The sequence below is a fragment of the Antedon bifida genome, chromosome 4 (genome assembly GCF_963402885.1).
Source record: "Antedon bifida chromosome 4, ecAntBifi1.1, whole genome shotgun sequence".
Lineage (NCBI taxonomy): Eukaryota > Metazoa > Echinodermata > Crinoidea > Comatulida > Antedonidae > Antedon > Antedon bifida.
In genome coordinates, this window is record NC_136229.1 from 15,410,066 (window position 1) to 15,433,377 (window position 23,312).

A 23,312-nucleotide genomic window follows, 5' to 3' on the forward strand; every position below is an offset into this window, starting at 1 on the left:
TAATCAACGCCCAATTTCAAGACATTTAAACAGGGAGGTGAAAAAATAAAAAACAAAAAAATATTTTCACCTCCCTGATTTAAACATGTCAAAATGTGTTGTGACGTCACAAGTATTACACCCTATTGTTCTATACCAACACATTTGGTATTTATTTAAATATTATGTACAGTATTATAAAAGAATGTCATTGTTTCCAGGCTGCGCGCGCAGCTACTGAGACCCACCTATAGTATAATGACTGCATTTTCCTTTGTAACGTATTATAGTACTGCTGCTTGCTATATAATATATCAATAATCATATTAATATAGTGAGAATTAATTCATAATCAATCAAATTATGATGTATTTTTTACAATCCAGTGTTCTGATACAAGCGTTTTAGTTTTACGATATTCGATGTTGAGAAGTCTGGCGTCAATCACATTGGTATTGCGACGAGGAGGATGAGGAGTTAAATAACCAACAGTGTTTTGTAGGCCTATTATCATTAAAAAAAATATCTAAATCCCCTTCATTAACAAACAAGTGATTAATTTAAAAGGCCAGTTTTTAACAGTGGTCAGTCCATGAAATGCTCACAAAGTCGATATGTAAAATCAGGGAGATGTAAAATAATTACAATTAATAATAATTACATCTCCCTGGTAAAATTGTGTAGGCCTACGAACTCAGCCAAACCAAAACCAGACGCTTGTCGGCAAACGACCGGGACTTTTGTAAATTGTGAATGTGTAAAAACTGTATCTTGACCATTTTACCTAGTTATCGGTCTGACCAACACGCCAAGCGATTAGAGAGGCAAACTTAGAGCCAGAAAACATATAGGAATGTGTCGGATGATGATGGGGTAGGAGAGGTTCCACATTTATTTCGTCACAAGTATAATAATCGAATAATCTCCATTATAGTACCAACAAAATACACCCACGTTGGCTGAAAGACCATTTATACCACGTGTATACTCATTATTAGATGTCCGTGATTTTTCTTTAATATGAAGATGTACAATATTAATAAAACCCCACGAAATAAACATTTTAGCAAAGTGCATTGCGGATATAAATCATTACAATACTTGCTGATCGAAGTTGCAAATTGCTACTGAAAATCAATACTGACCTTTTAAAAAGAAATTACAAACCAAAATGACTTGTAAGATTACATTGTCGCGGATGTAATACCTTAACTGACGTATGTGAGAATACAACGGCCTGGAAAACTTGTTAGCAGTGAACTTAATGGATGTATCCGTAGTTTAACGATTTTTAAATTATGTAATTAATGTCTCCGGAAAACGTTGTCCTTTTAAAACATTGCTGCTAATGACATAATGAACACAACATGATGATGGTGTATATTTCATTGTTTGGATTATGTATCACACTTATAGTTTGAGTGCAACTGAAATTAATTGGTAACATTATCAAGTAGGCCTATCTCTTGGGCCCACCGTTATGGTTTTGGATGCTGCGTAATAGTCCTCGCCTCTTTGATTTCACACGCATAAGCAAAATGATAAATAAGGGCCTATTGATACTGTAGTGATAAATAATAACTATTTGGTAACATTAGGCCTACATCTGGAACAGTAGGTACTAGACGGCTCTTAGTCTTAGCGATATAGATATAATAGTACTTGTTTTAAATGTTAGTACGTTTATTTACGTTTACGTTGTTATTCAAATAAATAAAACACTGCTTCAGATGTGTCATTTTATATAATTTTTAATTCCATAAATATAGACTTATTTCTACAGTTATACACTTATCGATCATTTAACAAAGAAATAAATTGGCCACCGTTATTTATTCCGCGTTTAACTGTGTTCGTGTTGACGACACACACACGGCTGCTTTAAACGCTCGTTTAACCGCGTTCATTTTGACGTCACGTAGATGCGTTCACACACGCTTGTTTAACCGCGTTGATGTTGACGACAAACGGATGCGTTCAAACGCTCGTTTAACCGTTCGTGCTGACGACACACACACGGCTGCATTAAACGCTCGTTTAACCGCGTTCATGTTGACGTCACGTGGATGCGTACACACGCTTGTTTAACCGCGTTCGTGTTGACGACAAACGGATGCGTTCAAACGCTCGTTTAACCGTTCGTGTTGACGACACACGGATGCGTTCAAAAGATCGTTTAACCTCATTCGTGTTGACGACACACGGATGCGTTAAACGCTCGTTTAATCGCGTTCGTGTTGACAAACTGATGCATTCAAACGATCGTTTTTAACTGTTCGTGTTGACGACACACGGATGCGTTCAAACGATCGTTTAACCACGTTCGTGTTGACGACACACGGATGCGTTAAACGCTCGTTTAACCGCGCGCCGCGTTCGTGTTGACAACAAACGGATGCGTTCAAAAGATCGTTTAAACGCGTTCGTGTTGACGACACACGGTTGCGTTCAAACGATCGTTTAACCGCGTTCGTGTTGACGAATACGAATACGTTCAAACGCTGAATGAAATATAATGATACATTTGCACACGTAAGCACGCGTCAATTTTGTGTGTGAACATCACACACGATAATACTGAGGGTGTGATGATTGTAGATTCGTCGCTATGTTGCACTATACCTCATACTTAATACTTGCTCTTTAAATATATTATAATCCAACCAATGTGGAGAAACTAATTAGGAAATATTATTTCACACTTTGAACGAAGTGTAATTTAATTTGTGCGAGAAAACGGTCATTTAACCCGAAGGCGCGTAACGCTATACAAAATTACACATAAAAACAATTAGGCGACACCAAGGTGTTATCATATCTTCAGTAATATTTAAACAACTTTCAATCCATATCATTGGAGCTGTATTTACAACATGTCCTTTTTACTTTCAGCACTCTATTTTCGATAAATGCTACCGGTTACCCAGTCAACGGTAGCAGGACAAAATAAAGATCGATATATATAATAATCTCAATATACTCTTTAGAATTATACATTTTAGTTTTTAATAGTTGAGAGTTTGGTCAATACCTAGCTCGAAAAGATTAAATACGCTGTGACGTCATCTCTACAAATCAATCCTATTTTTATATACCTTAGTGTTGACAGCATTTCTTTGAACAGAATAATAATTACGATGTACATTATAGCAACGGTTAAAAATACGATAATAGGATTACGGAAACGTCATTAAACACGAATAACAAATAGACTAAATACGCATTAGAAATCGAAAATTGCTGTTATTTAGACCTTTAGTCTAAAGTTGTTGGTAAATATATAACAACTGTAAAACATCAATTCCACGGTTAATGTACAAATAGCGTTATATGCTATTCACTGAATTAGGATATCACTTTACTGTATGTGGTACTAATTAAAGTAACTGAAAACCATCCCGATAACAATACAATATCTGTATAATCCACAAACGAATCCATATCCAACGGCTTAAAGACCCCTTCCCTGCAATTTTGGACGTTTTTTAGAAAATAATACATATATATTACTTTAAAAACATTAAACCATGTCATTCCTTGTCTTAAATGTACGTTTTATGGTAAATTATGATAAAAAGTGAGAAACAATGCACTACCTAAGTAGCTCGCGGCGATCGACCTCTCGTGGACGGTCTTAGGCCTAGCCTAGCTAGGCTTAGTTTTGTAGGCCTAGCTGGTAAACATCGGTAACGTACGAACATCGTACGCTAGCTATATACCTAGCCTGACGTTGTATAGTTGCTGCATTAATTGTCTTTCTATTTTTGCCAGACTGGGGAAAACCCGGTATTTTCGCTGAAAAGTTAGGAGTCTTCCATTTGTTTTGGCCTCACGATCGATCGAAAAGTGGGCGAATTACAGGTGAAAAACAAAAATATCAATCCGCGCGCAATGCATTTTGGGATTTATAGCGGGCCGCTATAATTATTAGAATCGACTTATTTTTCACATTTTTAACCGTTTAAAGACGAAAAAAGTTATCGCAATAGGACCATATAGTATTATTTTTACATTAAATATAGTTTGTGATCTTAAATTAGATCTAAAAAACGTAGGGAAGGGGGCTTTAAATGAAAGAGCTAGGCTGCGTCACTGGTCTTACAAATTCGTCTGTTCTACATGGCAATGTGGAATACACCTTCCAAAAGGTCTTCATAACGGCATGTCGAAAATCCTCTCTGAATATGCCGTAGATCAGTGGATTAGTTGCGCTTGAAGTGAACTGTAAAAGACTGGAGAAGAGGTTCACCCAGGGTGGTATTGCACAGGTCGAGAAGAAAATCTTAATAAGTTTAGTGATACAAAATGGCGTCATACACCCAAAGAAGACTATAACCACAGCAAGTATACTTTTAATAATCCGCATATCTTCTGTTCGTTTCTGTTGCAACCGGTTTCTGTGCGTGTCCGTTCCTTTAACAATTGCAAGAATTTTTCCATAGCAGACAACCATCAAAACTGCTGGTATGGCAAAGCATAGAATGAAGGCTGTTACGACGTACTCTACACCGCCAGAGCTAGCGTGGTCATCCCAAGTTATTGCACAAACAGCCTCCCAATAATCATACATCACCCAAGAGCAGATTATAGGTACGGCACCAAACGCCACCCCTTGAACCCATGTGTAAGTAGTCATCAACATAACAGTACGGTTACACATGATGTCCATGTGTTTAAATGGGACAGATACTGACACACAACGCTCGACGGCAATCATGCCAAGCGTCAACATTGACACTATGATAAACACATAATTTAACGCACATTGCACATTGCAGAATGAATTAGGCACAGTTAAAACATCCGTGAATATAAATACAGTCGTCGGTATAATTACAAATACTGCGTTTAGTAAATCGCATATACTTAAATTGGCTACAAAAACACTTGATGGCTGTTCTCGTAGTCTTGTCGAGTTATTTATTGCCATCAAGACAATGAGATTGCCAACGATGGAGAGAATTGATGTTGCAACCAGATACAACGCACAGAAAACTATGCCAATGTGACCTCTCTCCGTGTCCTGATCGCACAATAGGCTGGAATTATCACTCATCGTTGAAAATTGAAAGACAATTGTCGTTCCATAGAATATCCGATAGTTTTATGTACTATCTGTTCACCATGATCCATCAAATGCGCATCTGTAATTAAATTCACAAGTTTATATCAGAAACCGTAAATCTCAGAGCAAAATATACAATCTAATGATTACATTGACATTACATAACGCATCAATTATCAACTTATATAAAGGAAATTGTCTTCATAATGTTTTGCTACATTTTAATATAATAATCGATGTTTTTAATGACAGCGCACGTACACAGATCCTCTTTAACCGCTCGGAGATTGACTTAATGACGTTAGTAAAATAAACCAATTTGCACAAAGACAATTTTTGTTCATTTAAATGTAGTTTTAAATTCAATGTTCAAGGCAACGGATATTAGGCCTATTATATGCATTGTAGTCTGCTAAATGTGATATTGGCTATCATTATAAAAGGAGGATATGATATTTTAAATCACGAATGTTAAATATTTCGCAAGTTAAAATGTATTGTTTATGACGTTACTACGTTATTAGCGTAATTGTGTTACGTAGTTCACACTTCGCATGACGCAACTAAACAACGATTCGAGCTCACTTTTCCTTGATGAAAACTGGCCGTTGCGCCATTAAGTAATGACATGATTGTTGCATAAGCTCTTTCCATGGTTGTCAGGCGGGATCTTCTCCTTTGGCTGCGTGGATTCACATGAACAGGGAGTGTTTTAGACCTAACTTGACCAAATTGGGTCCGACGACAAATTGATAATTTATAGGTCCTAAGTGGTCGCGAATCCAAAAATCTTCCGAATAACAGCGTTGTTCGTCAAGGTAATAGGCCTATATCTTTTAAGGAAAAGGTTTTCCCCTTTTCTCTTTGAATAAAATCTATACATTTATCATCAATTTTCATAGAAATAATCTTGTTTCATTTTATAAAAACGTTGTATAATCAATTCTGATTTTTTTCGAATGTTCCGGATGGTTTTCTTCTCATTTGCTACTTGCGGCGGATTGAAGAAAGATTATTTTAATTTATTGTTGCTATTTCAATCAATATCATAAATGATTATTAAGGAGGTATTACGTCATTATGGGTTATTAACGAGAATTCGAATAATTTTTAGCTTGACTTACAAAGCAATGAACAATTGTAATGATTTATGTGCTTTTCACAAAAGCTAGTACGCTGATCAATGATTTAGATAGCTTCTCTTGTATCAATTGACGTTCTTTCATCAAGTCTTCAAAACCAAGATGGTTAAAGCAGCGGCGCGTCTCTGACCATCATCACTTACGCCGGGACTACAAGGCTTAGACTTGTGGTGATGGAATGTGAACATTGGCTGTAACGTCTGATTCCATGAAACTTTATTACATTGTAATTTAGATGGCATATTAATCTTTATTGTCAAAGTGACATTATAAAAATAGATCCCAATATTATCAGGAAATTAAGAATGTGGACAAAAATTGGTAAATCAATCGATTCTTTACCGCGGTTGTTTTTTTTTTGTACGATGATGATTTTATCATGGAGGAAATAATGATTTTATTTAAATGTAGCCTACACTTATTTTTAATATTACAATTTTACCGGATTTAAGAATTATATTGCCGAAGATTGCTAATTTGCACATACTACCTTAAACACGATTATTGCTCGGTATAAGCATACAATCAGTTTTTTACAAAGTATGTTAAACTCGATATATGTAATCATCTAAAATAAAGAATACTTATGTGTAACAAAGAGTACATATGCATAATTTATTAACAGATATAAATGATTTCTTCTTAAATTATATTATTTTCTTCTCATGGGAGTATGAGAGATTTATTTCAAAATTACAAATGCTCTTCTCCTTGCGTTGTTTAATCTTTTTACCGAAGGCAGTGTAACCAGTTTGACTAAACTGTCGAGATTAAGCCACTCCTAATATACGTTGATAATAGAGTAGACCTGACCTGCGGTTAGTATAGCAAATTAGAAGATGGTTCATTTTGGGACAGAACTCACGATTTGAGTATTGAACGGTTGATCAACAAAACTACCGTTTTTGGCTATCTTTGGTAGCTCAGGCCCAAGTGTTTTCATCATATTATGAACTGTCCATTTTGACCAAAGACATTCCCTCACTATAAACAGAGACTGGTGACAATCATACATTATGCTGTGAGTCGACTCTTTTCAATTTTAATTTCAAATAAGATAAATATAAGATTTCATATCACTGTGTTGTCTGCCGGGGGTCATCCAATCATTGAGAATGCAAGTGATGATAATAATACCATCTTGCATACTCGAACATCCATTTAACAATATAAGTACGTTACACCAGTGATCAAGTACATGAGCTTTTATTTGATTATAACAACATACTAGACGACAGGCTTTGGTTGGAAATATGAATCAGAGGTGACGATACGAAGGAATGAAACGTGAAGTACAACATTAATTGTAGTGATGAGCTTCAATTTCCCATCGAGCAACAACTTCCGTCATCTAGCTCATAAGTAGATTTATACTGGGCATAGTAATTCACATTATCACATCATAACTAAAAACGCAAGCAAGGCATCAAAAGTTATAGGATAGCATACATTAATGTGTGCACATTTCTTCGAACATTATGCCTATACAAATAACATAGATAACGTGACGCAAGTTTAGCAGGTGTAACTGCTTAGGTGAGTCCACAAAGTGAATATTTTATCGTACAAAAAGTCAATTTCATGAAAATCAATAAAGAATTTGTTACAGCGTACTGTTTTAATGCTGATATTCAAGACAAAATATTTTTTAAAGCAAGTTTAGAAAAAAAAACAACAATTCTTTGATTAATAGGTACAACAAAGTTTTCTTGATGCAAAATTGCTGCAGAGAAATAATTGCGGCTTAAGTGATTTATGATTGTTGATATTAAAGCGAAGCTTATTTCCTTTGCGAAATTGAAATGGTTGGGGCTAAAAGACTTGAGACAGCTTATCTATTTTAGATCGACCGGACAATGTCCATTATTTCACTCATGTTAATAGACCTAACGTTCATTCCATTAATACCAATGACTTACGCTGACTTGTTTAATTGACATTTAACACGTTAGGTGATGGATAAGTAACTTTGAAGGTAGCAAAATACGAGTATATTAATTGGTCTGGAGACTTTGAGATGACCAGGTCATAGAATAAATGAACTTAAGAAATATTACAATAAGGCAAAGGTTGGATTTCCTCAAAATAATTAAAATTTAATCAACAAAGGAAGGATTATATTATATTATACTGCCGTCCATTAATTTTAAAAACTAACTTATGCAAAACCCAGCATCGCCAATAAAAACATGAACGGTGACACGTGAAGTTTGTGTTTGCGAGGGTTGCTTTGCTTCTGTTTTATTTAATATTATAAATATAAATCTACATTCACATTGAGCTCGGATTACAATTCAGTATGGGGGTGCAGTGGTTAAGATTCCGTACAAAATATGTGTGAACGCACAGCCCAAATGTGACAAAGACCGAATCAATGTGAACGTAGCTTTAGTTGGCATTTTGTAAGTAGCACTTGAAACGCAATTTACCACACCCGATTCTCGTACTGTTTATGTCTAACAACAAGAAACTGCTGTGCTGTTCCATGTCAAGCGACCATAACAGGCCCATCCATATCACGCATGTGTCACTGTTGCATGTCCCAGTACTGTACTACTGTAAAACTTCATTCATCTAACGTGAAATTGTCCGCCGGCAACCAGACTGAATGCCAATTGATATTATTAATTGTTACCATTATCATTTTTGTAAATATATTGTAATATCAGTTACATGGACATTTCATTTACAATTTAATTAAATGCATTATTATATTTTTGTACTTGCCTGACATATTATTTATTATCTATTAATTTTTTATTGACAGATTAAAAGTGATATTTTATTTTTAAAATCGCGTATCAAAAGGTCATCTTTTGACATAAATTAAAAATAATACTTACGTATAAACTATTTAAATTAAGTATAAAAAATATCAAGTGATGCATTATCCTGCCTATAATATTATATAAGCTTAGTTATATTAAAACTTAATTATATAGTAGATACTGTATATTATATCGATGTAAAACTGTGTTAACAAGTTGTCGCGCCTGCTGGCCGGATGGCCAACCAGCTACCACATATTACGTACGTGCCGTGTGCACCTAGACCAATTGCTGAATTGAATCGGTCTGGTCAATTCGTCCCTCATTCGTATGAATGTTGTTAGTTAGGATCTATCTGGTTGATCAATTCCCACTTGGTTTTCTTTGTCCCTTAAAATTCTATTAGATGTACATTAAATATTGAATAAACTGACCATCTAGTAGTAGGTTATGATAGGCCTCTAGAATCCCCTCTAGGTAGTCTACTAGCCTAGGCTAGTACTACTATACTACTACTCTAGGCTAGGCCTTGTTGTTTAGGTAGGCCAGGCCTAGCCTACTACTAGACCCTCTAGCCTACCACCACATAGGCCCTATGCCATAGCCTCAAGAAGGTTAGTAGGAAGGATGCTGGTCAACCCGTAACCATGCCAACTCGTACCCAAATTGGTCAATTTGTACTCAATTCGGCTAACCCGTACCCATGCAAACCCGTACTACCTAATTATTTGGCTTACTCGTAACGGATCCTATTAAACCTATGCCTAGTGGGGGATAGCCGGTTGTCAAACTATTAATCGGGTTCACAGATGATGAGGGTCATTTCAAGACGATCAGGACAAACTAATGTACTTTTAGGACGTTTGGGCCGCAAATTTGTTTTTTTAATGGGAAAAGACAATCGGTGATCGGTTCATTCATAATAACAACATTTTATAAAACAGATGAATTTGTACTACTGTATTAAACAAATTTGCACTTTTTTTTCCCCTCAGTTTTGAAAAATAGGTCAAATGATGTTCTACGTAACGCAGTACTCAACTAAATTGAAGATTGCAAATGTAAAATTAGGTAAAAAATGAATATTATTATTATAACGATAAACTTAAGTTTTATATCTCTTTATTATCCATGGCATGTTAAAAAGTAGGTATAAGAACTCAATATAAAACAGTTGATCATGGAATATTGGTTATTTAAAATATTGAAAAAGATTTTCAAACCAGAATATAAAACAACCAAGCCCAGCTAAACATTAGAACTATCAGACCCAACGGTAAGACTATTGTGCCCAACGCCTATGACTGACCCAAAACTGAAGATGATGGGCCGGCAGGCCCACAGTTCATGTGGTGCAGATTTTAATAATGTACATTTTTTTCGATGTTTGGACTGTGGTCCAAAAGTATATTTCAGCCAGTCAAAAAAAAAAAAATTTTATGTTCTTGAAATTTGTAAAGTAAGTAAAAATCATTCACAAGTTATGACAGTTTTACTGTTTTTCCCCACTGTCCAGGTTTACACTTGCCAAACTTTCGTGTTGGCTGATGTCTGATGTCAACTATCTTGTTTAATTATAAGCCAGCAAATTTGATTCACATAATCTGACCGGATATTTTTGATTTAATATTTAAATGTATGAAACATTTGTTAGACCTACCAACTTACTTGCTGCTAAGGCTTTCTGCTAAACTTTTTGAGGTTACAGTTATGTTTAACACGCAAAAAATACACAGATTACGTGTAATGAAAATCTGAAAAAAGGTAATCTGAAAAAAAGGCTAGTAGAAGAATCATAAATTTAGCCGATACCGTGTTGATGTGTTCTCAGGCTATAGTTTGACCTCTTGTTAAACAGTAATTATTGACAGTTAATATATGGTAGGGTTGATGTGTAGTTTTTAAAACAAATCGCGGGAAGGCTTTATTGAATTTGCGTCTTATAAAATACTGTATTGTTATGAATATTATACAAGCATAGGCCTAGTGAGTATAAAATTTCGCTAAAATGCTTTGAAAACTAGGCAGGCTATGGCTGTTAAGCTAGCCCCCCAATAAGCTAGCCCTAGCCAAATAATAATTTTAATACTAAGCAAAACATGTTGGTTAAAACTTAGCATTATGGTTTTGCTACAATTATTAAGTGTATGTTGAAAAACTTATGGACGAAAAACGCTCCATTATGAAAATCAAAATGGCGAAATGCTTGAAATCATGAAATTGCAAAAATTTAGTGCCATGAAAATAAAAGATTTTACAGTATATCATTGTAACTGTACACTGAGTTTTATTTTATATTAGTACAGTGCCAGTACAACTTTTTGTACATGCCATGTAACTAACAAAATGATTAGATGGTTTGTCAACAAGCTATAAATTGCTGGGTTTTTAATACTAGTTGCATTGTCAGTACAACTTGTTGAAGATAAAATACTAGCTCTAAAATACTAGTCTACTAGCTGTCTATTTTAGACTTCATAGTTTACACATGTCTTAATTAGGCATTATCATTTTGTTTCTGTCCACAGTTTGTTCCTATTGAACTTGCAGCATTTCCAGAGAAATATCATGAGGATGTTGATATTAAAAGTAAGTTGTGATTTTACTAAACAGCCATGTACAGCCCAATTTGCCTCTATTCACTGTTTGTGCTTTGTAGTTTTATATTAGTTGCATTGCCAGTACAACTTGATGTTGGCCTACATAGCATATCAACTAACATAATATCATTAGATGATTTGTCTACTAGCTGTCTATTTTAACTTGATAATTTAACCATCGACCTATAAATTAATCTAATTTATAGGTCCATGATTTAACTATGAAATATGTCCTAATCAGTCATTGCGCTTCTATCCACAGGTTGTCATGCATGCTATTGGACTTGCAAAATTTTCCCATAGAAATGTCATGAGGATGTTGATATTGTGCACATTAAAAGTAAGTTATGAGTCTACAGCACAGTCTAGTTTAAAGCCAAATTATTCACTTTGTGGTATTGTGCACAGTCAGGTAGACAGCCCAATTTGCCTCTATTCAATGTTTGTGCTGTGTAGTTGTATTGGTATTGATGCCAGTGTTTTCTATTCGTTGCATTGCCAGTGCAACTTGCTGTACATATTAACTAACATAATGATTACATGGTTTGTCTACTAGCTGTCGATTTTAAGTTTCTTGGACTCTGTTTTTAATCCTTTTTGGTTTTTTTCAATGTAATTAATAAAGAACCTACTTATGTTTTAGACCTGATTTGTTGCAATAAGGATATTTCTAATAGTGTTAATTGTAATGATGACATTTTTAATTCTTATCATTCTTCTTTAACCGTACTTATACATAGTTTTTGCTCATCTTAAGTCCAAAGAAAAATCCTTAAATTCAAGAAGAAGTATCTTACTGATTCTGTATTACTGCTCGTGCAAATTTCAAAAAACTTTGTAGGAGCAAGTACTACTCTTACTTACAAGCACTTGCTAATGAAATGAAAAATAACAACAACAAATTTTGGTCTTGGATGAAGAAGTCTTATAAATCTAATTACTCTTAACCGTCAGCCTTAAATCTTGGAGGTACTTCTGTTTTTAAGCTGAGATGCTTAACAAAAGGCTGATATGTTTAACAATTATTTTCAATCAATCTTTAAAGCTACAGTAGTGGTCCATATGAAATATTAGAGGATGAGGATATTTTTGTGCAGATTAAAAGTAAGTCTACAATACAGCCTAGTACAAAGCCAGATTTTCCCCTATCCACTGTTTGTGTTAATGTGTAGTTACACTTGTATTCATTTCTGTGTTTTTATTTAGTTGCAATGGCAACATTGTACATGGCATATTACACAATTTAATAGTTGGTTTGTTTAACATTAACATTTTTACTCATCCTTATATGTTATGTTGTATGTTATTAATGAGTTGTTTCGGTGATCATGTAATTACAGTTGTATTTATTGTTACAGGATAAAATACAGGATCGTGTGAATACATAAACAGACATATGAAGAAATAGGGTTTGAGGATGAAATGACACTGTTAGGACCATCACCCGTCCAAGACAGAATTTAGCACCTAAAAATATTCCTTAATTATGAAAAAGCATTATCAAATAAACATTTAAAAATAAATATCAAATAATTTTAGTTGTATGTGATATTTTAGTGTGACAAAGAAATTACTGTTAATAAAAGATGTTTTAGATATTTATAGTACAAATTAGTATTTTGTTTTATTTAACAGTACAATAAATTACATGTCTTGTTGTTACTATTGGTTTATATGGTATTGCAATAAAATGTATACATACAACACTCCTAATTTCCTAGTTTCTTCTTGAGAGTATATTTTGCAACAGAGCATTATTAAAGGCCTACTTTTAGTAATGTTCACTTTGTTCATAATACACATGTACCAATTGATGGAAGTTGCACATATTATGCGAAATAATAATTGTTATAATAATCATTATTAGTCATGTTACTGTTAAATATTCCACTAAAAGGCTGAAATGAAGAAATTTAGTTCATGAAAAATGTTGTGACGTCATCATAATGGCCACTCGAATATTCATTCATTCATATTCACATTTATTTCAACAAATGGGTTCCACCCACTTTTTTTTTCTTAAGTGCCCTTTTCACACAGAGACCATCAGCGAAATTGCTAGTAAATGCCTAACTCATGAGAATTATGGCCAATTCTCCTAGCCAGCAGACTTTTTTTCATCTAATAGGTAGACTTAAATATATTTTTTCTTCAGTTGCTTGCATTTGCCCCTTTTTAAAGAAAAAAAACTGGCTACGGGTGCACTTGCCATGTAGGGTGTTACTGGTTTTGATAACATCCTCTTCCCATGTACCCGTATTTATGTGTAATTAATAAAATGATATTAAGTAGTTCATTTAGATGTGTAGTAGCTACACCTGAAAGAGTCAATTTCAATCAACTAAGTTTAATACATTTTAAAATAAGGCATTAGACCTAATAATAGTAACATTATTTTAAAGAAAAATACTCTGTCTCCGTAAAAAAAAAGTTTGTGTCACTTCAAGTTGTAAGATTTGCCTTCACCTATTATTAATGTAAAAGAATAATACTGTGTCATTCTTTTTGTTGTACATTATTAATAGGAGCATTTTCACTAAATGAGTTCAAGTTGCATATGTGTTCATAGGCATCATATTTTGAAACTACAAATGGTCCAAACAATCTAAAATCTTAGTAAATTACCCAATTTTTCTACCAAAGATGAACAAATACATATAAAATGCTTGTACCAGATTTGAACAAAATTGCAAATGATTAAGTATTTTTCCGCGATAGTTTTTGAATGCTGTTTTACAGTGTTTTATTATTAGTCCAAATAATAAATTTCAATTACCAATACAAATCTAACTTTCCAATATAATTGTATTACAATTTTGGAATTAAATGCTGTTTTATGTGTGGAACAAACTTACACTATTAAATATTAAGTGTGTGTAATAATTAGTCATTAATTAGCTATTATTTGACATTTATTTTTTCGTTATTTAAAATCTACGCGAAAAAATCGGAGAGGACGCTGTTTTGCTGGTAAATAGATTAGGTTAGTGTGTGTGTTATTCTTCCGCTCGAGTATTCTTTAACTCACAGACTTCATCGCACAGGTACGGAGCTCCCAATTATTTTTGTATTCTTATACTACAGGAAAGGTTATTCCATTTTGCTAAAGGAACCTTTAATTAATACAATATGTTTATTTATTTTCAATTCATTCAATCAAGGAAGGAAACTAACGTCTAAAAAAATAAAGTATGAAACATAATGAATTAAAATAATAAGTACTTCCAATATGAGAAAATGTATTATCAATGTGTAAAATATCTAGCAATGCATGCCTTAATAGTAAATTGACGAGTCTCACTAAATATTGTAGGCTAGCTAGAGTGGTGGTTCAGTGTATGGAACCGGGAAGAGATTCGCTCTAGCCGCGTATGCTTATTAGTCACTCCGCGAGAGAGGTCGGCCTACGGGTAGGCCTTGGTCTTCTTTAATGGGGGCCTAGCTCGTGTCTACCAGAGTGCCTCGGCGGGCTCTACCTTCTACCTATACCCAGTAGAAGGCAAGGCCGATGCTAGACAAGACAATTTTTAAATAGGGAAGTTACTAGTAGTTCCATTTATTTCTAGTTTAATAAATCAAATAATGTACACTTATACTACCTAAACAAAAACAAATTATGAAATGTGATGAAATGAAATAATAGTTACTGTTACAGGAAAATATGTTATCGACGATGGAGTAATAAAATATCAACAATAAATTGACGAGTCTCTGGCCAGCAACTAACTAACTAACTCTTATACTTACAGCAAAGTTGTCTCAAAGAAAGCTTGAGTTGAAATAATTTCTTTGAATACTAAAAACAGGACCTAATGATGAAGGCTGCCTAGCCTACTACATACTACTAGCACTAGTATGCGCTATACAAATTTAAAACCATCCATTATATTATATTCTATACCTGTACGACCACTGTAAAAGCCATGTTACAGTTTATGAAATGTTTAATATTAATAAACAAAAATTTACTGTCCGTCTCAATTTCTACATTGCAGTCAACGGAAGATGGTAGCAGCCAATATTATTAGGGTGTGTAGAAAGCGACGACCTCGAATTGGACGACCCCAACGACCCGGGCGACCTCGAATTGGACGACCTAGAATTGGACGACCCATAACACGAAACCGACGACCCCTATAGCCTAGCCTAGCCTAGGCCTAAGTGTGGTATAACATCCCGAAGCCGAACATAGCCAAAGACCTTTAAACCATACCTTATATAATACTCGTAAGCAAGCAATTGATTGAAAAAATACAGAAATATCGCCATTTGATACTGAATGTGTCGACACGAACAAACGAACAGATATGGAACACCAAGAGTGCATTATTAAAACTGCATTCGACTCGATTAGCACACAAAATATCATAAACATGGGAAATCAGGTCAAAACGGCCCCTTTTTCAGCGGCGGGTAAGGTGATTTGATTTGATTTGATTATTTGGGTTAGCGATGTCCAATCCACTGAGCAAACCTTACCCGCCGCTGAAAAAGGGGCCGTTTTTTGACCCGGTTTGCCATGTTTATGATATTTCGTGTGCCAATCGAGTCAAATGCAGTTTTAATGATGCACTCTTGGCGTTCCATATATGTTCGTTTGTTCGTGTCGACACATTCAGTATCAAATGGCGATATTTCTGTATTTTTTCAACCAATTGCTTGCTTGCGAGTATTATATAAGGTATGGTTTAAAGATCTTTGGCTATGTTCGGCTTCGGGATGTTAATACCACACTTAGGCCTAGGCTAGGCTAGGCTAGGCTATAGGGGTCGTCGGTTTCGTGTTATGGGTCGTCCAATTCTAGGTCGTCCAATTCGAGGTCGCCCGGGTCGTTGGGGTCGTCCAATTCGAGGTCGTCGCTTTCTACACACCCAATATTATTAAGCATCTTTATTAGTGTATCAAATCAAATTTCTCAATACTGTACTATACTAGAAGGTCTCTTGAAAAACTTGGAATGGTTTAGCACCACTCGCAGGAGAGCGGCATGATTTAGAGGTACAGTACCACCAAAGCAAAGCAATTTTTATCAGTTCACATCATTTGTGTGTGGTAAGTAGCTTCTCAGAGATTATACCTTAATTTCTCATCCTAAAAAGTACTTATTACACTTAACAACAAATTCTGTGAGAAATATATATATATTTTGTTTGCTGCATGGTAACATTAAAAGCTAATTTTATTGTATCATTACTAAAATATCTAATGCAGTGACGTATTTATATTTTTCAGCTACAGATATGGACAATTTATGTAAAAGTGTGGGTGTACCCATCAATGAGAATAAACCAGGTAATGTGTTTGTATATGTAGAGTAACATATATGTAGAATAACATATACATAACTGTACAATAGCATCATCCAAATCAATCTACTATAAAACCAATGCATCTTTCGGATAGGTAGAATCAGTTATTGGTGTGCCACCACCCTTTACCAAATCAGTCAATAATGAAATATTTGGCCCTTTTGTAAATTGTGAAGTTGATCAACAATAAAATAATCTGGTCATTGTTATTGATATGAGCATTAATTTTTTTATTGATGTCTGGGCTCATGTACATTAATAATTTGACTTCATCAGGCTGGGTGAGTTGGTATGATTGCTGCACATTAATACTCGCAAAAGCCTGTGTAATTAACTCATATAGTCATAGTGTATGTAATATTTTTAAATCCTTATTGTATATAACTGTATGTAAATGGTATTTTAAATGAATAACTATCTAGAACAATTAAACTTGGCTTGTTGTACATCCTATTACTGTATTCTTCTCGTCTAGCGCGTTTACCAGTGGCATATTCTGTATACTGGAAATTCTTCCTTTATATGGTAGCCGAACAAGTGTACCATCATAAAATTACCTGTTATGGCTGACTGACTGCAGTTTGGTGTTAGTGTAAATGTTGTTGATAATTAATTAAAGCAAACAAGTCAAATACATTATTAGTGCTTTAATATAGTTTAATTTCACGGATCGCAACATGTATTAAATTTTATTTCAGTTGGTTACTAATTAACATATTTAATAAAAAACAAAAGATACTATTGTAAAGTAAATGATCAAATCAAAATTAATAAAATAATATTTATTATGTATAGTCAATCAATTAAAATCTTTTGAAATTATATTATAGAGGTAAAACATTTTGCATAAACATTGTGTAAATGTACATTTATAGTTGCATTATTATTATACATTAAAATATAGGTCCGATATCATTTGGGTAATGGAATGTACACACAATTGAGATACTATGGGGAACTACATATTTTTATTGAGTACAGTCTCCCCTAACTTTATGAACGTAAAATAATTCATAGTTAATATTTTTACTTGAAAAAGCATTTTTAATTTTTAAGGGTGCTATTTTGTTACAATTGTAACTTCTATGCTTTGGCAGTGTCACTCTAGATTTAAAAAAGATTTGCACACATGGACAATACATAAAGTTAAAGTTGTACAAGATATTTGTTCAATCATATACGAACCAAGTACCATATTATATTTGATATGAAACAACAAACAACTTTCTATTTTGTATTTGCATTATTAATATGTGACATTAATGGTGACTTTTTCTAACCCCAGTTAAAACTTCATTTTTGAAAATAAACAAACCAAACTTGGCATAGAACGACCCTACTGTCTAATATTTTTGTGCACAATGTACAGTACATCTGAATAATGGTGGACATCATTTCAACAAATTTGTTCTATCCTCTTTTATTGTATTTGAATCACTTCGATTTCCACAATGAATCATGTATTTCTTCAAATAACTGTAAAAAATATTATTAAATCACATTATTAGTTGATAATAGGGTTAGTGTAACTACTGTATGTGCAAATCATTATCTGATGACATTGCCCAGATCCAAGTAGTAGTATCAAATTCTAGGAGGTACGAGGGTGGGAAAAATTCATGACGATATCTTTTATTTCTGAAAGCACAGCTACAACCATCTGGAAATAGAAATGTTTTAAATTTAAATACAGAACTGTAAGCCTACTGTATTTGGTTTGAAACATACGTACAAATATAAATTTAATCACACTAACCAATTAGATGTTTTTTTAAAAAAAATTGTTATCTAGAAGAATACGAAATCCTAAAGTCTATCATAGGATTTATAGATCGACCACAGAAGAGCGAGAAAAATGCCGTGAAGTGGGTAGAGGGTCCCATTTCAAGAAATAATAAATGTTTTACATAGCATTCAACTTTACTTGGATACGCATCAGCTGTCATGGATATGAGTTGGTATGGGTACGGGACGGGGTTGACCGGACATATTTAGTAGTTTAGTGCTGTAGTTTGTAGCAAAAATGTAGTTAAACATCATTAGTTTAATTTTATCTCAAGAAGACCGGGAAATGGATGATACTACTGGGCCTAGCCATGCCATAGGTGGATCGCCATTGGTTAGCCTAGCTAAGGGGGTGGGGGAGGGGATACTGGCTCACCCGTACCATAACAAACTCGTACCATAACAAACTCGTACCCATGCCACTCTTACCCATGCCAAATTGTATATATTTTGGTCAGTTCATACCCGAATCGAACATTATACTACTAGGCATTTAGCATTTAATTAAACTTGGGTATGAATCATATATAAAATGTGTTAGGGTATAATGAGGCCTGGCCTCATAGAGCAATCAGCTAGAGCATCCTGAGGCGGATGCATGGGTAAATAATCACGGCTAGCCTAGCCTACTAGATAGGTCTAGCTAGGCCTACTACAGGCCACCACTAGGCTAGGCCTAGCTTACATATATTTATATATACTTTTATATCTATATTTATTTATACTTATCTTGGCACAAAACTGCACGGTCTCCTTAGGCAGGCTAGAAAGGGTTGACATACGATCGGTCGGGTCGGTTCAAGCATGGTTCAAGAGGGTCCTCCAAGTTATAATTATTGATAGGGGGGCTTGGTATTTAGGAGGACTCGTCCAAGGCGATATCGGACCCATTTTAGAGACGATCAGGTCAACCCGTACCAAATTTGGCGAACTTGTACAGACATTTCGCTAACTAATTCTTGGTGGAAAATCATCGACATTTTTACTGAAATATCCTGATAGTTTGCTTAAACAGAAATCTAAATCCTAGAATTGCATACACTGTTCGAAACATACACAAATCTAGGGCCTTGGCCTCCTAGTTTAACCCAGGTCTATAATAATGTTCACCAATCACGAGCGAGTTCCATTGTTTGGTTGGGCCTACGACTCGACTCTGGTTGCCGGCGGACAATTTCACATTAGATGAATGAAGTTTTACAGTAGTACAGTACTGGGACATGCAACAGTGACACATGCGTGATATGGACGGGCCTGTTATGGTCGCTTGACATGAAACAGCGCAGCAGTTTCTTGTTGTTAGACATGAACCGTACGAGAATCGGGTGTTTACCAGTAATAATAAACACGGGAAATTAACGGAAATACATCCAAAACTACAAACTTACTGCGGTTTATTTGACTGTATTTTCACATTGCGATTCTTATAATATTTTCAGGATACTAAAGTAAATAATCATAAGTAAAACAAACAAAACAATCAAATGCTATTACTACCAGCATTGAAAGTGATACATTGATATACTATATTGAGCGTGTAAAGTACAGTATAGGTTCAAAACAGTTTCATCAACAAATCAACAATACATTGGTTGGAAATTAATAATAAATTAGCTTTTTAGTGAAAATAAATTAAACATCTGCATTGGCAAATATGCAAATTCGAACATTTTAATTTTTAATCAAAACAATTTTTAAAACGCCTCGTGGTTACAGGTAAACTTTACTAGGCATCCTATATAGATATTACGTGATTTTAAAGCAAGACACCATACATTAAACCTTTCTCCTAATTACCAAGCTCAATTAAAATGATACATTCGACTCAATTAGCACGTGTAACTGATGCCAGGCTAGGCCTACACTCGATCAATTCGTGACAGAATTATATATTAGCAGGCAATATCCACGTTATAAATCCATACAAAATATTTACGATCATCCTAGAGTAGTAGGCGCAAACACTTACGAGGATTTCTTGTAAATAAATTTATTTGGATCCCGAATAATATTTATTTAAATATATAGCATTATGATCCAAATGAAAATAATAAGGAAACAGACATTTTGAGCAAAGGAATAATTATCAAAATGGAGGCCAACATTTTAGATCGGGGATTTTTTAAAACCACAACTTGAATCGAGTGTTCGGAACGGATCATTATGTAAAGTCTGTAATTCCTTGTCTTGTGTATTTATTCGCCTGGTAAATCGATTAGTACGACCATTAATTGGTAGGCCTATTCATGTAAACCGAAACTAAATATGTAAATAAAAATGCACTTTTTTTGCTTTATAACCTTCAACACGCATTCATTCAGAAACATTATAATAAGGATGAAACGGTTTAGGGCCTATATCTGTGTGTATTTGTTATTGCTAATGGTAGGCCAGTGTACTTTCATACCAAACTAATTTTATTCACGGAATCTTTCAGATTTTAGTTTTGTTGCTATATTTTGTTTACTTTTGAAAGATATTCTTTAGTGATGTAGGCCTACTGTATATTGTTAATGTAAGGCCTATGTACAAAAAGCGCCAACATAATATGTCCTAGTTCAAATTTATTGTAATTTTATATATGTTAACCCCAAGACAATGTCAAAACCAATCGGATTACTTAAACGATAAAATAAACACAACCAGAGAGAAACTTTCAAACAACACTATTTCTTTGTCGGAACTACAAGGGGCTTTTTCTCTGTATACAGTATTTAACCATGGAGTCTAACATACACATTTTCTGACGAGTGATGTTGTTAGGCCTCTACATTTAGTTGTAGTAACAATTCTCTTTTTGTTTGTTTCACATTATTGCTTGTTGATCAAATAAAAAAAGGAAATGAAATACGCCGGTTTAGATTTAACATTTAAAACGGATTTTTTCTGCATTGTCTTCATTTTATAAAATGCGTTGAATATATTTATTTATGTTTAAAAGGTCATTAACAAGTTATTCACTGGTCTTGTAAATTATTTAAGGGGATTTAATGGATCAAAATAACGAAATGAGTGGAAATGTGCTACAAATTATCGTGCCCGGGAGACGTTTCATGTTTTAAGTCTATCCACCCAATTCAAACTGGACATATGCCTTTACACTTGAAGCAAAAATAGGGGTTACCCATTCCAGACTCCAGAGTTTCGTTAGATCTTTGAACATGATATGAAAACGATATTCCCAATGTTTGTATAAAATAATTATTAAACCAAAAAAACCCGACCCGTATAAATTTAAATTACTATAATAAACTCTAAAGAACTATACAATATTAGTAGTACAGTAGTAACATCTGTTGTTTAAAATGGGAATGGAGTGATATATTGGACTTTGATCTCCAGGAACGTTATAATTTAAGTCAAGGTGTAATATGGGCTTAAATCCCCTGGACGATGTGGAGAGGGAAGAGGGAGAAGCTTGAGATAAGAAAGTAGGCCTTAGCAATGCATGTATATTTTTCATTTTTTAGAGGAAAGATTGGACGTATCTACTCCCGACGTTAGCATATATCGCAAATAACAGATAATAATAACTTCCGATTCCACGGACGATACTGGATACTTGTTTCTGTGAGAGTTGCGTAGTGAAATAAGACTATCTTTAGGCTTAAAAGCCTATAGCTATGACTTGCAAATACATCATGTAAATTAACAGTTTGTTTTATTTATTATTTTCAATTTCCTATTATTATTAAAGAAATCAAGATTGTTTATAGAAAATGATCTAAGAATTATGGTACTTACTTGCTAAAACACATAGCACCAATTCCTGCTAATTTCATATACTGTGGATCATGTTTACGTCTGAACACCTTTATACGGCGGGATGAATTGATTCGACTACTATCTACTGTAGAACGAAATAGTCAACGTTGGCTTGTTCAATCAACATTTGATATTTACGTTTTCAGACTGAATATTGAAATGGAGGAGTCCAATTATTCGACATGCGCAGTTTCTTACTGTTAGTTGGCGGTAGATTTTTATTCGTTTCGTTCATAGTATACAACTTTAATGTATATTTATTTAGTTCAATGTAATGGTTATAAATCACAGAAGATAACAAACTAGCAATGATTTTGATGCTTCTTTTCTTTAAGTTAGGCTGATATTATGTATAACGTGGGATAATTAAATTTAGATTTAGGCCGTAATTCGATGAGATGATAGTGCATGCTATTCGGGCTATGCCTAAGATCTGGCTGAAGGGTTAACACTTGGCTTATTTAAGTATAATAGGCCTAGTTTTAAGAAAAGAGAAAGTTTTTCGTATATTTTCATTGGCGCAAAATTTAAAGATGTATTGTCCCTTGAAACACAAAAAATGAAAAAAAAAAAAATGTTAAATTTAAATTGGCCATATCAAAGTAATATTAAACAACAAGTTTACGTAATTAACAGGTAAATTAATTTGATTACATTTCGTCTGGAAAATCGTCACGAGCGAAAGTAAACAAAGATTTCAAACCACGAGTATGCATTATGCATGATGCTAATTGTGATTGTTTACAACTCGTCACGGTTGAGAAGGTGTTTTCACACACAGATCGCGAGGAACTTTTATGATTATGCATACAGAGTAGCCAAACAAACGCGTTGCATTATGAGATATGTTTTGATCGAAAACTTTGACTTCCAGTCAAAGTTATTTTTTGAACAAAAAA

General features: G+C 34.1%; 2 protein-coding genes and 1 long non-coding RNA gene across 13 annotated transcripts in view; 2 read left to right on the forward strand and 1 right to left on the reverse strand.

The window, feature by feature from the left end:
* LOC144841364 (GTP-binding protein Rhes-like) overlaps positions 1–23,312 on the forward strand; it is a 154,722-nt gene that overhangs the window by 47,156 nt on the left and 84,254 nt on the right. The gene's annotated exons all lie outside the window — the stretch shown is intronic.
* Positions 1,774–22,600, reverse strand: LOC144841361 (rhodopsin, GQ-coupled-like). 3 transcript variants are annotated; one of them, XR_013612016.1, is made up of 3 exons: positions 22,393–22,600; positions 2,480–5,123; positions 1,774–2,333 (listed from the first exon to the last, which is right to left on the reverse strand). XR_013612016.1 is itself a non-coding variant. In XM_078697680.1 (2 exons), exon 2 carries the CDS (start codon positions 5,033–5,035, stop codon positions 4,046–4,048), a length of 990 nt encoding a protein of 329 aa, XP_078553806.1. In that variant the 5' UTR covers positions 5,036–5,123; positions 22,393–22,600; the 3' UTR covers positions 2,351–4,045. The 3 variants fall into 3 exon arrangements, 1 of the variants encoding a protein (XP_078553806.1); XR_013612017.1 differs by having other exon boundaries at positions 1,774–2,160; positions 2,399–5,123; XM_078697680.1 differs by lacking the exon at positions 1,774–2,333 and having other exon boundaries at positions 2,351–5,123.
* Positions 8,651–13,260, forward strand: LOC144840198 (uncharacterized). Of its 9 annotated transcripts, none has more exons than XR_013611876.1 (6): positions 8,651–8,834; positions 9,950–10,025; positions 11,483–11,543; positions 11,817–11,894; positions 12,600–12,658; positions 12,913–13,260. It is a non-coding gene; the product is annotated as an uncharacterized LOC144840198 (long non-coding RNA). The 9 variants fall into 9 exon arrangements; XR_013611877.1 differs by lacking the exon at positions 8,651–8,834 and adding an exon at positions 9,029–9,049; XR_013611873.1 differs by lacking the exon at positions 8,651–8,834 and adding an exon at positions 9,095–9,216.